Source organism: Larus michahellis, chromosome 12 (assembly GCF_964199755.1).
Source record: "Larus michahellis chromosome 12, bLarMic1.1, whole genome shotgun sequence".
Taxonomy (NCBI): domain Eukaryota; kingdom Metazoa; phylum Chordata; class Aves; order Charadriiformes; family Laridae; genus Larus; species Larus michahellis.
In genome coordinates this window covers 3,581,689-3,598,416 of record NC_133907.1, presented here as the reverse complement: position 1 = coordinate 3,598,416, position 16,728 = coordinate 3,581,689, and the positions used below count along the sequence as shown (strand labels likewise).

The window sequence follows — 16,728 nt, the reverse complement described above, 5'->3', positions numbered from 1 at the left end:
TCCCTCGCTGCGGCCCGACGGTGGCGGGCAGGCCCGGGCGGCGCGGCCCGGGGCATGTGAGGCGACGGGGCCGGCAGGCTGAGGCGAGGCGCGGCACCGGTGCCGGCCTACCGTCCCCCCGGGCACCCCGAGGAGGCGCCGAGCGGCGGCGCGCCCGCCAGCGGCCCCTTTCCCTCGGTCCCGGCCCCTTCCCCTCCCCGGCCGCCGCCTGAGGGAAGAGGCGCCGCCGCCCCTCCACCAGGCCCCGGAGCTCCGCGCCGAGCGGCCCTGCCTTCTCCCCCGGGCCTCTCTGCTGAACCACGGCTGCCCTGTACATGAATTATGTCTGCCACAAGCGTTGACCCTCAGGTAAGCGGCGAAGCGGAGCGCGGGGCCTGCCGCCTCCCCGCCCGCCGGCGGGGGGTTTCCCCTGCAGGCCGGTGCCTGCATCTGGCCCGGGAGAGGCTTTTTCTCTCCCTCCCGGCTTCTTTGGAGCTTCATTTTTCTCGTTCGCTTCCCCCGTGGGCACAGCACGTTCCCACTGCCTTTGGAGAGCCGGAGCCATTTCTAAGGAAGGCCAATGCTGAGCGATACGTGAAACATGCTCCTCAGCCCCAGTTTAAACAAGCCCTGGTGTGTTGTTAACCGTTTTTATCAGCCTCCTATCCCTTCTCAAAAGCTGTGCGTTTTGCAGTGACAATATAAGCGTTTTTCTAAAATTAACTTTTTTATTTCTCCTCTCTCTCTCTTTTTTTTTTTTTTTCATTTACCCAATCATGTGCCATGGCTTCCCAGAGACCGAAAGGACAGGATAATAAAGGTGAGGATCATGTTGAGATCTGGTCGTTTAAATTGTTACTATAACAGATGAATTACGCAGGTAGCTGTAGGTGAGCAGAAAGGTATTGCTCTTAGTCCGTATGGATAACATCTGGAACAAAGGAACTTGTGCTTTGTTTCAAAAGGAGCATTAAACTCTTACTCATACAAGCTTGCTTGCATCCCACTTCATGCTACTGAGTTTACAGTGGGAAGGGCTATCGGTTAGTATAAACATAATAATGCTCTTCCTTTCCTTAAAATAAAGCAGATTTCTACATAAAGTCACAAGGATATACCTATTCAATATATATTTTTACATGGTTTTGCATAGTTTCTTCCTGCTTTATGAATACAATTGTGTTACTAGTTTGCTGTTGACTGATAGATGTTCTAGCTGTCATATATAAGCTCACAAACTTAATTATTTAAGGAATTTTAAATAAAAGATAGTTAACTTCCAATGAGACAATAAGCCTTTTTTGATAACTCTGTTGCTTCATTTGAAATTGAACATAATAACAAGTCATCTAAGAAAATACCTTGATTATTACTGTGAGTTCTAATATGTGTGTAACTGTTTAGGCTTAGAAACTAACAATATTCAACTTATGCTTTTTAATATAACTTAACCTGCCGTAAAAATTCAGCTACTTCTAGTTAGAGAAAGTTTGATGCTGTTTCCTATGTTTGTAAATAAGTCTTTTACCTCTACTCTCCCTGACAAACTTTGCAGAAATATTCTGGTAAATTCCCAAGCTTGTTTGCTAAACATCCTATTTGGTGTAGTGTTACTTTTCATTTAGTTTAGCTGTTCCATGAAAAAGGTAAACAAAGCAATTATCGCATAATGTGTTTGACCTTGTTTTCTTAAATTTACAGCAAATGAAATTATTTGAAGTGACCTAATAACAGTTTTAATTTTGTATATCTTTCAGTAATGTGTTTTGAATAATTTTCAGACATTAATTTCTGCTTAAGTAGGCGTTTGATTATGGCAGATATCTCTCTTGCACATGAGAAAGTTGAGACTTAAATTTTCCTGAAAATGTCAGGATATCAAGGCACTTACCAGTCATTATTTCGTAACTAAATGTAACCTCACCTCATCTTATTTTAGCCAACTTAATTTAAGCAAGCAGTGAATAACACGTGCTGGCAGAACTGTGAATTAGTTTCTGGGAGTTCTAATTATGGACCAGAACAATAGATGTTTTTTCCCAATATTTTTCACAAAATTCTTGTCAGTAATTATTTTTTTGTTCAGAGGTAACTCACATGAATTGTGTATTCACTCTTGACTCGATTTTTTTTTTTAATTTTTAAATTTACTCAAAATCCATTTTATAAGCAATAATACAAAGTGAAAATGTTTTGGGGAAAAATATTATTCCTTGGACTTTTTTATGAGTCTTCATGCTGTGAAGAAGAAATACATCTTTTCATAAAATAACATAGGGTAGAACTCTTTACTGAAATGCTATTAAGCGGTATTATAATATGTTGTAACCTTTTTCTTCTAGTACAAAATGGTTCATTACATCAGAAGGATACAGTTCATGACAACGATTTTGAACCTTACCTTTCTGGGCAGTCAAATCAGGTTAGTGTATTTTTAACTTGTTTTTTTTTCATAGGCATGCTGTTGGCACTCAATTCATAGGATTGTGTTGAGGGAGCAAATTCCTTAAATAGAAATGGAAAAAGAAATGACTAGCATATTGTGTTACTTGGTAATACAACTAGCATTTGTGCTCACAAAGCTAATATTACTCTGCGTATCCAGATGGCCACAAGTGAAAATGAAGTTAATGCTCCAACTAGTGTCTGCTGATTGCTCCTCAAATTGCAGGTTATTGATACAGTTGGATTGTGACAGACTATTTGATCTTACAGTTCTTTGATAGATGGGTTGCATGTGGGAGTCTGAAGGTTCTGCTTTTGAGGTCTCCTGATTAGTATAATTTGTATAATCCTAGAAATAAGTGAAGTTGAAATTTGGTTTCGATGCTTTCTAGATGGCTTTGTAGAGCTGTCTCACTTGCTTTTTGCACTTCAGCAAATAGTGTTGTTCTTTCATGTCCTCTGAAATATCTTCATAATTAAAAATTTTAAGTGTAAGGCACTATAATGTAAACTCTCAATGTAATCCAGTTCATTATAATGTATGTTAAATGACCATCCATGACTTAAATACCATTATAATTGAAAATAACTTTTAATTGAAATAATTTTTGACTTAACATTCAAATCTTTAAAGTGAACAGAATGTATAGAAACTGGAGATGCAAAAAGTTTTCTTTCACAAATATAAAATACCATTTCAGAGAGAGACCTACTGAAGCGCATTATTATTTCTTGGAAGAAAGGCTAACTCTTTTTATGTTTTAAAAGGGAAATTTATAATCCAGACTGAAGCTGATAAATGCCACTGTTAATGTTGGTGACATTAGCGAACTTACTTGCAAGTGAAAGCTATTCTACATGCTAAAAAATAAAGGCATATAATGTGCTGTTCTGTTTCATTTGTGGAAACTGATTTAATCTTGAATGCTAGAGCAAACAGTATCAATTCAGGTACTGTGTATCAGTTATCTTCAAGGTGTATTAAACACTTTTGTTAGGGCAGTCAGATGGATGGAACTGCGTTATGAGTTTGTTTTGGATAATAGCAGTTTTCAGGAAGGGCACAAATTTTAGCACAACATAGATGTACTTGAGCTCGTTTCCATCCTGGAAGCAATCGAGACATACCACTGTGAAAGGCAGGACAAGTGTGCATGTGATAGCATGAATTGTCTACTCAGCTCTGCACTGTGTGGGTTTTGGCTTCCAAGCTATGCTTCTAATCCTCTACAGCATAGATGTGTTCTCCAGACTTAAAATGATTCAATGGGAAGCATTCCCTCTTCTCTGGAATTAATGTACTGTAGTAGGGATAAAACCAGGACTTTTTTGGGGAAAAAAAGGAAGTAAAATTTTCTTTTATAATGCAAAATTAGTTTTGAAAGAAATTGATGTTTTCACCTCTTTTTTTTTTTAAATTCTACTTCATCACGTTTGTATGTAATTTTTAATTACTTAAAGAGATGATTTCTTAATGTGAAATATGCTGAACATCAAACTTCATATAGAAAAAAATGTAGAACCATCTATTGTAGTTTAATTCTAAGAAATTTGTCTCAGCTGTCAACAAGACCAATTATTAGGTTTAAATGGAAAAATTGCTATGACCGTTGAGTTTCCGTAATTCTAATAAAGTTTTCTTACATGGAAGTGTAGCTCCATTGACCGATTTATTTGTGCTGCAGTAAGAAATTGGTATGCTGCAAGAAATAATTGTGTAGGGTGTCTTACAGTTTTAAGTGGAAAGTGACAGTAGCATTAATTAGGACTGTGAGATTTTGTACTGAAGACAACCATGTTTCTGAACAAAGCCTTATTATCTAGTTACTCAGTCAGATTAATGTAGCCTGTTAAAATTATTGTAAAGTATAAGTGACTTACAAAAAAAGATTTGAAATCAACTGGATATTTTAAAATATGTTAAGAAATTAAAAACCCAGCTGATACAACAATATATTTGACATCAAAGATCAAATGTAGGTTGGTAATACTGTGTTAATTTCATATTCTAAAAACAGAAATTAGTTTTTAAAATGAGTCTTGAATATGTTGAATAATCAAATGAAATATAAATGTCTTCCATCTTTCTGTTGAAAGCTGCTCCTAAGTACTGACACTGCCTTTTCTTTCCATAAAGGTTCTAGTGTCCAAGTAGCGGCAGTTAATACAGATCAAATTGGAGACGGGATAGCTTTTTGTTATAAAGCACAGTAGAAATGCTTTTAAAGGGAACTGAGTGAAATCGAGTATTCACATACAAAGTTATCTTCAGAGCGGGAAAGGCATCCCCATGTAACGTCATACAGAATCAGAAGATTATTCATAAGTAACAGGGAATTAGTAGCGAGCAGTATGCTTTGCGAGAAAGGATTCTCTTCCTAATCAATAGAATGGTTGGGTTTAGAGGGGTTTTTTTTAATTAAAAAAAAGTAAATATGGAAGGGTGCGGAAAGGTCAAGGATAAGCTTGTTGCAATAAATGTACTGCTGTTGCAGCGAAGGACTTCTGTCAGGGTTTCTTTTACGCACTCTGACATAAAGCCAGTCAAAATAGATTGAATGTTTTGTAAGGATGAAACTTTCTTTTAATCTTATTAGAATCCTTGTGGAAACTTTACAGGGTGTGTGACAGGAGATGACAGTCTCAGGAATTGTCTAGGATCCTTTAGCAGAAATATTTTAGGACGAAACACCTGCTTTCTCTAGGCTTATTCTTTTTGGTCTTAATAAATTCTAAATCTGTAGAATATATGAGCATAAGTAGCTCCAAAGAACTATTTATGTCTCCTCCCTTTCCATCTGCATTTGTTTTTACGTTTTTCTCAATATTAACACTTTAAGCTGTAACACATACCAATCTCAAAGTCTTTCAGAAAAATGATGTTTTCAAATGCTAAATATCGATTATTTTAGCTTGGGAGTCTCAGAAAATTCAATGCATTTTAGAGGATCTTCTCATAGGAAGGTGGATTCTCTACCTCTTGTTAATGATAGAATTTGCATGTGAACAAAGGCAGCATGAACAGAGGCAGAGGTTATTTCTTTTGAATCTATAACCCTGGATTTGGGCTGTTTAAATCTCAGAAGTGGTTGCAGAACACCACTTGTGGTAAGACTTGGAGGCATTTTATAGTATCATTCCATATATGGAAAGGAAGAGAGTCATTGAAAAATGAACAATATAAATTACTGTATCAGAACATTATGCTTATCTTCAGCAAGGAGTTTTTATACTTCACTTTTTGAATGAGCTGAGAAATAATCTGATTTTTGGAAAAATGACTGAAGTTCCAGTGCAGTTTTGATGATTTTACAGATATTATTTTTTTAAAGTTTTAAATGTTGACATTTGAAAGATATCTTAGTTCCTTTTCTTAAAATAATCTTTCTCCATGAGTAAGGAAAGGCTTAGCTGCTGTTTGACTCATTAGCAGTAGATGTTGACCTTCCCTCCCCCTTGCTGGTAATGACAGTTAGAATGTCAGTTTGGAAGGTCTCCAATACATACGCTTTAAGTTTATTTAAAGAAGAATAAAACCTAGTTTAGAATATGCTGTATTTCTTTTTTTTTGTTACTGAATATGAGAAACATACGGAGTGCTTCAAAATCAGGTGTCAGCAGAAGATTTAGAGTGGAAGGAAAGGCATCTCGGCTTGGTCTAAGAAGCAGTTGAAAGGGAGGAAAACTTAGAATTTCAAAGGGGGTCTGCTGGTTTATAACTGGTCATTCCCTTATGTCATAGAGTGGAAAAGGTGGCCTGTTTGGAAGGATAGCCAGAAACAGTCTTGCACATTTCTAACTTTACAGCTGAGAGAGGAAGAACTTTTGCAAAAGGCTGAATAGGGTCTTTCTCAATCAGTTTGGATGGTATATATCACATGATATGTTTGCATATATTTGTCTCTAGTGTACTAGTCTCCTTAATTTCAGTTTGTAGTTGTTAGGTCTGCTTACAGCAAAATTGGCGTGCTTTTTAGCGTGGCATCTCACTGTGGTTCTGTCTATGTCAGAAGTAGCCTTTGCTTGTTTTACCACTTCAGGTATGTTTTGCTTGTTGGCCCCTCAAAACAATCCCATAATGAGGACTGCAGTTGTATTTTCTGTTATGTGTGCTGTCATATGGAAGTAATTTCATCTAAAACTTCTCCCATGTAGTGATCCAGAAATACTAAATAGCCTTAGTTCTGTGAGGCACAAGATACACTGTGATATAACCCTTGAAATATTTTGGGGTTATGTAGGTTAAATAATTCTAGAAGAAGCCCCTAAATACCCTTAATAATGTAAATAAGCTTACACGGTTTCAAAATCTCATGTACTAACCTCGTTGTGAGCTGCTAGTCCTGGGGTACTACCCAGATACTGCATTTTAGCCATGAATCTCTTGGAGTGTGAACTAAGATCTGTAACTAGAAATTAAATTACCTTGTCTTTATTGTTCTTTTCTATTTGGTGATGAACAGTGTTGTGGCTATTTATAAATGAAGGGTTTTTTTATATCTGAAGTTACCTTTTTTTTTTTCTCTTAAACAGAACAGTAGCTATCCATCAATGACTGATCCCTATCTGTCCAGTTACTATCCACCATCTATTGGGTTCCCCTATTCTCTCAGTGAAGCACCATGGTCTACAGGAGGAGATCCTCCTATCCCGTATCTCACCACCTATGGACAGCTCAGTAATGGAGATCATCATTTTATGCACGATGCTGTTTTTGGACAGCCTGGGGGTCTGGGAAATAATATCTATCAACACCGGTTTAACTTCTTCCCTGAAAATCCTGCCTTCTCAGCTTGGGGAACAAGTGGATCCCAAGGACAGCAGACTCAAAGCTCAGCATATGGGAGCAGTTACAGCTACCCGCCTAGTTCATTGGGTGGTACCATTGTGGATGGACAAACGGGATTTCATAATGATACATTAAATAAAGCTCCTGGAATGAACAGTATTGAACAGGGAATGGTTGGACTGAAGATTGGTGGAGATGTTACAACTTCTGCGGTGAAAACAGTAGGTTCTGTTGTCAACAGTGCTGGGATGACTGGTGCTCTTTCTGGTAATGGTGGATCTAATGTAAACTTGCCGGTATCTAAACCAACTTCTTGGGCTGCTATAGCTAGCAAGCCTGCAAAACCACAGCCTAAAATGAAAACAAAAACCGGACCTGTAATTGGAGGAGCGTTGCCTCCTCCACCTATAAAGCATAATATGGACATAGGTACTTGGGACAATAAGGGTCCTGTGGCAAAAGTTCCGGCCCCCCAACAGATACCTTCTCCTCAGTCTGTCCCACAGCCACAGCAACAAATTGTTCAGCCTGTTCCAACTCAGCCTCCTCCATTGACTCAGCCACAGTATCAGACCCCTCAGCAGCCACCCCAAAATCGCTGGGTAGCTCCCCGCAACAGAAACGCAGCTTTTGGTCAAAGTGGAGGAACTGGTAACGAGAGCAACTCAGCTGGCAGTACCCAGCCTAACCCTGTTCCAAGTGGCGAGTCCCATCCTGTTCTTGAAAAACTGAAAGCTGCTCACAGCTATAACCCTAAAGATTTTGAATGGAACCTTAAAAATGGACGTGTGTTCATAATAAAGAGCTATTCTGAGGATGATATTCATCGTTCCATTAAGTATTCTATTTGGTGTAGTACGGAACATGGCAACAAACGCCTGGACAGTGCTTTTCGGTCCATGAATAGCAAGGGTCCAGTCTACTTGCTATTCAGTGTCAATGGCAGTGGACACTTCTGTGGAGTAGCAGAGATGAAATCACCTGTGGACTATGGCACCAGTGCAGGTGTCTGGTCTCAGGACAAGTGGAAGGGGAAATTTGATGTCAAGTGGATCTTTGTGAAGGATGTGCCCAACAACCAGCTCCGACACATCAGGCTGGAGAACAATGACAACAAACCCGTTACAAACTCCCGTGACACACAGGAGGTGCCCTTAGAAAAAGCAAAACAAGTGCTTAAAATTATTGCTACTTACAAGCACACGACCTCCATCTTTGATGACTTTTCTCATTATGAAAAGCGCCAAGAAGAAGAGGAGGTGGTGCGGAAGGTAAACTTATTAAAAAATTTATTTTATACACAGATATGGGGAAAATGAAATGTGAAGGCTGCTATGGTGGAAAAAATGTAAGTAGGAATTCGAAATGTTTTTAATACATATCAACCTGATGGTTTTATATGTGTTTAGCAACACCAAAAACAAAATGATGCTTACTTGTCTGTGAGAATTTCATAGCTAACAGGTTTCAAAGGAGAAAGTGAAGCAATAATGCAGGTAGAGGACATTGTGTCCAGTTTTCTTGAGTTTGATTTATTTTGTATCTTAAAATCGTTAATGAACTAGGAAATAGCTTCTGTTTCAGAATTTAATTCTGCCAATGATTGCCACTTAAGTTTTTTGCCTTATAAATATGAGGTGTTTTAATGCTGTTTGAGTGGAACTGGGCTATCAGAATTGATACCTGTGTTGGCATTTGAAATTTGTGCGTCCCCTTTAAGAGCAAGAAGCCTGATCTTGTTTGTTCAGTTATCTCTCTGGTAAAAAAAAAAAGTTGCATAGAATTGCTGGAATAGTGCTAGGAAGATTGCATTTCTCAAGTCATGTGTATTATTATTTGGGTGAATAAAGGTTTTCAGTTCCTAGGTCTAGTCTGTCTACTAATTCTTGAGAAGAAGTTTTGAGTGAAGGTGTAGTAAGAGAAATTTGGGCATTAACTGGGAAAGCATAGTAAAAACTTAAATTCGCTTTCATGGCTCTAAGTCTACTGCAAGAGACATCTGTCCCTATCTATCCCAGGACCTCAGTTTCAAGAATGCCTTTAATTAGGCAGTCTGGAAGTAATGGGCTGACAAAATAATAGGTGTCAGGATGTGTAGTTCCTAACTAACACTTAAAGTTGCCTGTTATTTAGAGTGTTTCATAGACTTTTTTTGTACAGCATTTCAATTAAACCATTTATTTGACAGGCTGGTTTAGTGCAGCTCACGCTTGCTTCAAAAAACATTTTGAAGCAAAGACTTAATGCATGTTCTTGGAGCTTAAATTGAAGTTGCAATTTTAAAGGTATATTGCCATTTTAAAGTGCAGATAAAATTGCTTTAAACTGGCTTCATGGAATATACCCCTAAATTATAAGAGAAAAGGACATCAGTGTCTTAACTTTTTAGATCAACTATTCCTAGCCACCTGATACTATGTGCAGAGCATACCTCAACACAGAAGGGAAGGGAAGCTTAAGATTTGAAGCTTGTGTACTCTCTGTGAAGTTCCACGAGCTAAAACCTAAAAGCCTTTACTTCAACACTTCATTGCTTCAGTAGACAATTAGTAATTCAATATTCAATGTAACCTGTATCGTGAAGAGAGGTGTTCCCTTATGTAGGAGAGAATCTTGAATAGGTCCAAAGGCCTTGGTTCCTTTGTCCAGTGTTTACAATGTAGGAGGGTGATTGATTGGGGTTTTTTAATGCTGAGTCTCACGGTGATTCGCTGCTGAGTCTGGAGGGGAGGATAATGTGCGTGTTTGAGGAGTGAGAGTGCTGGGGAAGTGATAGGAGAGCTAGTCTCGGAACAGTTAATTTACTGGCCTGCGGAAGATCCAGATGGCTACGCACTGAATGCCGAACTGGCTTTGCTTTGTAGTAGCTGAGGGGCTGATGGTCACCTCTTGAGCTGATCCTGCATTGGGTTGTTTAAATATGCACAACTGTTTCACGCTTTCAGTTCAAGTGCTGATACAATATTCTTGTCCAGGTCACTGCTTTATAAGAGGATCAGTTTTTCAAAATAATGCAGTTTTTCTGCCTCATTTAAAACCAAGGCTCTAGCTTGTATGACATGTTCAGAAAATAAACTCTGAAGGCTAATTTAACATTTCTTAGACTTCTCTGAATAGCTTAGAAAATAGGACAATATAGAGACAACTGAAGTACACTGGGGAAGATAACAGAGCTAGAGAGGTAAAGCAGATCAATAGGAAGGGAGTGAAAAGCAAGATACTGCTTGTCAGGTTGCATTCTATAAAACTTGTCTAGAAAGTTAATATTTTTGTCTTCGTTGACTAAATGAATTTTAGAAGTCCCTCTGATTACTGGAAGAGTTTCTTTGCAGGATATGCACGCACGTAAAGTTCTTACTGTTGAGCAGTTTGTGCTATGTAAGTTAAAGCCTTCCTGTTATGCAAAGTTTACCTTCCTGTAACAATAATTTTTGAAGAATCTTACTGCCAGTTAATGTACCTTATGACCTAACTGACGTTTTCAGATGGTTATTTGTATATGTGCCATATTAACTGGTTTTCAGTTTGCTGTGTTTTTCATTCATTATACTCTGTCTAGCAGTAAAATTACTTCTTGAAATTTGGTGCTTCCATTTCACCACAGTTGTAATTACAAAGGGCTAGAATTCTTAAAAGTCTACACGTGGAAGGCCTCAATACTTTAGTTTTATTTATACACAAATATTTAGTAGGGAAGAAAAACTTCATGTAATCCGTACAATGCAACCCACCAGCATTTCAGTTCCTTCCTTTCGATGGTTACAGTTTGTTGCTAGCCGGTGTTTCCTTAACTAATGTGTGCAGTGTGAGCACTAGTGTGTGCTCCCTGCGTTTAACTGATCCAGGAACCTCTGTGTTAACACCAGATCATCAAGTGAGGATTAGGGCGGGTAAAATCCTGGGTGACATTCACTAAAGTGCCAAAAATTCATCAATGTTACCAGCATTGCTGTATCATCGTCTAGAATTGAGGGAAGACTTATTCATGCTGGGATGTAAGTCCAGCTTTTGATTTGCCTTAGTAATAAACTATTTAAGGCTGGTCTGGTGACCCAGAACCTGGGAAAGGAGTAATAGAAGGATATTGGTGTCTGGAATGAAATTGCAAAAAAGTGAGCGGCATGAGATGTCTCCTGAGCCTCCGAGCATTTCTCAGGCAGTTTCCAGGGCCGCTACAGTGTCCACAAAGAGAGCAACTTCTGTGATCAAAGCTCATGCTCTTAAAACGTGAAAAAGTTGCAACAAGTGTGAGAGAGCGTCTTTAAAAAGAAAATAGAGTATAATGTGGCATTAATTATTAACGATCTCTAGAAACGTGTGTGTATAGTCTTAACAAAATTGTCTTCTGAAGTTAAAAGCTTGTAAAGAAAATAAACTTGTTGCAGGTTTTGTTATTTTTGTTTGCATCTCTCATGGTAGGACAGGTGGGTTGGTCTACTGTCAGCAGCTCGTCTTCATAGATCTGTATTTAACTGGATGGCCGTAGTGACTGGGGTGGACTGCTGTGCTGTCACCTCTGGTGTGTGTCAAGGCACTCGGCTATTCCAAGGTCTACACCTTGGTGTTGTGCTGGAGGAGCTGAGTAGTCTTATATCAGAAAGCTCTTGAATCACCAAGCTTACCATTTCTCCTTTTGGGTGATTAATATTGTAAAGTGTTAGCTAGCACGTGTTGGCACTTAGAAATACTTGTTTGCTTCTAGCATTGTGTATTTCCTTTTAGTATGCTTTGTGTGAACACATTCGTTGACACAGAACCCCTAAGGACAGAATATTTTCCTTCCTCCAAAACTGTAATTAAAAAAACATTTATATTTTAAGATTAATACTAATTGTGTTTCCTCATACAAAGATAACGCTTAAATTTTTGTGTCAGAAGATGAATGCTTTCATCCCACTGACCTTAACAAATGAAGTTTAGTAGGAAGGTTGACAGCTACTTCAGACTGAGGTGGAGGGAAAAGAAGTTTGACAGGGACATATCTCGAAAATGGAAGCTTCTGCAGGTTTTGTGAAAACCAGTTTTTCTTGTGTCTGAAGACTATACGTATTAATGTCATGAAGAAGTATGCAGCAGGAGCTCCCCTCTGAGATATCAGAGAATTCCCCTGGAGAAGAGAAACTATGAAGGCTCCGAATGGATCTTCAGAACCAAAATGACCAAAGCTTTGTTAGTTGCTTACAAAACTGCTTGTTCTTGCTTGCAGTAGTGCTAAATAGCAGTAAGGAAGAGAGTTTGAGAGTTAGAGCTTCTAAAAAGCAGCCATGTTCAAGAGCACGAAGAATTGTTACATCAGTTTCCTCCCCATCAGTTTATATGGTTTCAGACACTTTTTAAAAGGAAGACTCAGATTAGTCCCCGAGAGAGAAAGCAACCAGCAAGGTAGGAGGAACTGCTTAATAACTTGCTCAATAAATAGCACTTTTTATTATAAATTAGGAATTATAAAGCCTGAGTTGAGTCCGAATGCCATGGGTGTACTTTCTGGGTAGCAGGTAGAAGTCTCATGTTCTAGCCTGTTGTCTGCTTATGTGGAACTAGTCCATGCGAATCGGAGAAAGTGGGATTGTGAGGGTCAGCGGATGACTACATACAAAACTAAAAATAAGTGATACGAGGTGGCAATGGGAAAGAACGGGCTGATGCACATGGTAGGACAATGAAGCAGAGTAAAGGGGATTTGCCACCTTGGAAATGGAAGTAGAGTGGAACAACTGCTTCTTTAGAAGCCTGGAAAAAAGGGCTGATATGATTCACTTTTAGATTCTTTCTAACCACCTTTTGTTTGAAATGTCAGGCAGCTGTAAGTTCTTTTCATTAAGAACTTAAAACACTTAATATGTTCTGATACTCTACCACTCAGAAATTACTTTCATTGACAGTTCATCATAAGTCACCAGTTAAAAGATAGGGGAATATAGATACTTTTTTTTTTTTTAAAAAAAATCTACACTATTTTCTTGATTTGGTAAAAATTTTGCTGTCTTCTGTTTTAAATCATAGATTAAGAATTTATACTAGACTTTGACTTAATTTTATTATGGAAATATTAAAATTATTATTCTGCCTGGAGGCAGAAATTGATATACTCCATTTAAAAATAACTCTTCTGATTTTATGCTGTGACCAGCTGAAGTAGCAAATACAGTCTGTTACATTTGTAATCTTTGGTATATTTGCAAATAAGCTTTACATGACAAGAGAAACAATTCCGAGATGAATTTTATACAGAAAGATTCTACAAAACAAGTAAAATCTGAAGGTGTTAGTTTAGGAGTTGACTGTTGTTTGTGCTTAGGCTATTTCACAATTTTCTTGTTTGAAATAGGATTTGGTGCATATTGATGCATTCGAGTACAGTACACACAGTAGAGTCTTTACATGCCTGTTTTGCAGTCTGTTTTAAACAGCATTAGGATGAAATGGAAAACAGTGAGGCTGAACCTCTTCTATTCAGTCTGCATGGTATCCTGGCTGGAAAAATGCCCTGAGCAAAAGATACAACAGTGTATTTTATTCAGCTCGTCTTGCTGTCTTCTGCATGTTTGCAACCTATGGGGCACCTGAAACAATTATTGAAAAAGTCCCCTCGTTTTTTGTTATCACATTGCTCAACTGCATAAGCCCTGTGCAGAGCCTCTGCTCGGGATCGGAGTGGAGGCATGACTGTTTGCTGCTGGGAGAGCACAAGTTGGTCAGATGAAGACTTACAGGAATTGAGGGATGCCTTCAGGTTGCCTTTAGCTCTTCTCAGTATTTGTGGTTAGTGGAAACTTTTGAGAGAGTCTCCAAAGAGCCTGCTGGCTTCTGCGCTGGCACGCTTTTAGAAAGTCTCAGGTTATTTAGTCTAGCTGTGCTGGTCTTTTACCAGACCATGCAAAAGCACATAACTTTTCTTCCACCTGATGATGTTTGGTTTTGGGGGGTTTTTTGTTGGTGGTTTTATTTTTTTTTTCTCTGACTTGTCAATTATTTCACAGTGCCTCCCCAGAATAGTTCAACAGATAGGAAGAGAATTTCTAGAGAGCTTAAATCCTGCTTTTATTGAATGTGACTAAAACTCCAAAGTCATCTGAGTGCTTCAAAATTATACCAGTTCTGTGGAGTTCATTTGTCTACCGTCTCCTTTCTGCTCTTGTATGGGTTGTGCTACGGCAGTAACTGCAATAATACAGAAAGTAGAATATTGCAGGTCCTGTTGCTGCTTAGGAATGTTGATATTCCATACATTTCTTACTGTGACCTTCATCTGCTGTCAGTTTGAAGTGACTGTAGGTATTCATTCAGCAGTTCCACTTGAAGCTGCGCTTAATATTAAGTTACCGAGTCCTTGGGTTGTCAGGTATATACAGTGTATTTATAAAATGTAGCAGCAATGTTTTAACAAAGTGTATAATTGTCTGGGATCACATCAGTGCTGTTTTACTGCTGAAAACTTTTTGCTTTTTCATTTGACTGAAATCTTTCTTAACTTTTAACTTTTTTTGTCTTTGCAGGAACGTCAGAATCGAAACAAACAATAAGAATAAACATATACAGTTTGATATATATACTAGAACTGATATTAAATTCGACTATGAGAAACAAAATTTAAGTATACTGGTGCTGTATCCTGGCATCAGGACAAACTAAAGCTTTCAGCTCCAATATATCTTCTCGTGCAGGGGAAATTAAGTTGTCGCATCTTTAAGTACATTGTAGGGTTTTTTTGCCCAAGTGGATCTGCATTAATTTGTATCTTTTTTTCTATGTAAAATTCTGTAGAAATCATTAATAAAGGTGTGTCTGTTTTTATTTTTTTAAGTTGGTAAACAGTTATATTAACCTAATGTGGACCTATACATGAGCATACTAAAGTGTCAATGCTTCCCAAAGACTTTATTTTGGCACAAATTATGTTCCTAGCCAGATATAGAGATTATGGAGAATACATGACAAATTTTCCTTTACCCTCCTTCCAAACCCCCTTTTTTTTTTTTTTTTCCATGGCGGAAGTAAGAAACCATGCATTGATATTATTTTTTTAATCATTTAAAAAAAACCAACTTTTAAGATACTGCACTTCAGAATTTTGAAATGAAAAAACCCTAAATTTCTGATCACTTTGCGCAGCTGCTATGCCTCTTTATTTATCTGTACAATTACACTTTTAAAATCGCTAATGCGCCATGTTGGTTTTTTCTGTCTAGTAGAAAATCAAATTGTCAGTGAAATTGTTTCTCTGGAAAATATTTCCCTTCCACATTCTGTTAACCAGTGCTTCAGTGTGCATTTGTTATACCATATCCTGCCGAGAGTGAGCGAGATGCTTTCTCTCAGCCATAATTCTGCTTTACGGTTTTTGTAGCTTAATTAAATAATAATGTGATGCTATCAACATTGCAGGGGTTTTGGACAATGTGTTTAAACCTGTTTCAGCTTTCAGGTGTTATTAGTTAATTGCAGATCATTTTTAATCCTTCCCTTCATTACTCCCTCCCGCCCCCCAAATCCTAATGCCATTTAAAGTTTTTATACCAATAATGCTGAGCTTTAACGTAGGAACTAATAGTACGGATAATATGATGGATTATGCCTCAGATGTCTAAAATTGACAGTGTGTATGTCTAATTTTTTTCTGTTGGATGAGTAAAAAAAACCTGTTTTAAGAAACTGAATTTGCTGTCATGTTTTTGTGGAGTGAGGGGACCGTCGGAGAACCTGTCACCAACTGGAGTTCCAATTAAGCATGGAAATGGTGCTCATGTCCGCTGCTCTAGCACACTGAATCTGCACGTGTTTATTGTAGAGGATCTTTTACTATATTAGAAAGCAAGTATCTTCTGAATACTATTTACTCCAAAAGGACCTCCAATTTAAATAAAGTTTAATCTGTATCATTTAGACTTGTATTTAGAACGTATAACTCTGTCTCTGGACTGTTACTGCCTGTAAAGGGTAATGGACAGCATCAGATTAACTTTTTCCTCTAGGAGAATACAAGCCTTAATAAACAATACATATTTAGCAAGTTTGATGTCATTTTCGTTTTTTCCCTTATTTTCAGTTGTCTTCCTAGGTTATAATCACCCTTTATGGCGACTCGTGAATTAAGTCTAATTTGAGAAGTGTTTGGATTGAATAACTTGGATGTTTGTGCTCAGCACACTTGATGACTGCAGAAGGGTTTCGTGGGACTCTGCAGAAGACATTCAAGCTGCTTTGAATGTTACCGTTCCTCAAAGGAAATACATGTGTGTACAGTGGCTGTCACTTCTACTTTCCTTTCCCCTTCTATGGGAGAGAACCCGAAGAAAGAGTTGGAAGTTGCCCTGTAGCCTTCAGAAGGCAATGACAGCCATGGCTCACCGGGATCAGAAAAGGACTTTCCAAATAGAAGTAAAGCTCTGAACAGCTTCTTTAACAGCAGTGTTGGCTGTATTTCCCAACTCTAGCTTTAGTGATTTGACTTGATATCTTAACATTTTTAAACAGACTTTTTGAAGCAATACTGCATTTCATAAACACATTGCCAT

General features: G+C 38.1%; 1 protein-coding gene across 2 annotated transcripts; it reads left to right on the top strand.

Annotated features, from left to right (window-relative positions):
• The first annotated feature begins 131 nt into the window (after nt 1-131).
• YTHDF1 (YTH N6-methyladenosine RNA binding protein F1) lies at nt 132-16,223 on the top strand. Of its 2 annotated transcripts, none has more exons than XM_074605010.1 (5): nt 132-348; nt 775-799; nt 2,322-2,401; nt 6,958-8,484; nt 14,710-16,223. In XM_074605010.1, exons 1-5 carry the CDS (start codon nt 322-324, stop codon nt 14,734-14,736), a joined length of 1,686 nt encoding a protein of 561 aa, XP_074461111.1. In that variant the 5' UTR covers nt 132-321; the 3' UTR covers nt 14,737-16,223. The 2 variants fall into 2 exon arrangements, with proteins under 2 accessions (XP_074461111.1, XP_074461110.1); XM_074605009.1 differs by having other exon boundaries at nt 169-348; nt 6,958-8,561.
• Nucleotides 16,224-16,728: the final 505 nt, after the last annotated feature.

Coding starts and splice junctions, on each gene's coding strand:
- YTHDF1 (XM_074605009.1), top strand. CDS start 322: ATGTCTGCCACAAGCGTTGACCCTCAG. Junction 349..774: donor CCACAAGCGTTGACCCTCAG/GTAAGCGGCGAA, acceptor ATGGCTTCCCAG/AGACCGAAAGGACAGGATAA. Junction 2,402..6,957: donor TTTCTGGGCAGTCAAATCAG/GTTAGTGTATTT, acceptor TCTCTTAAACAG/AACAGTAGCTATCCATCAAT.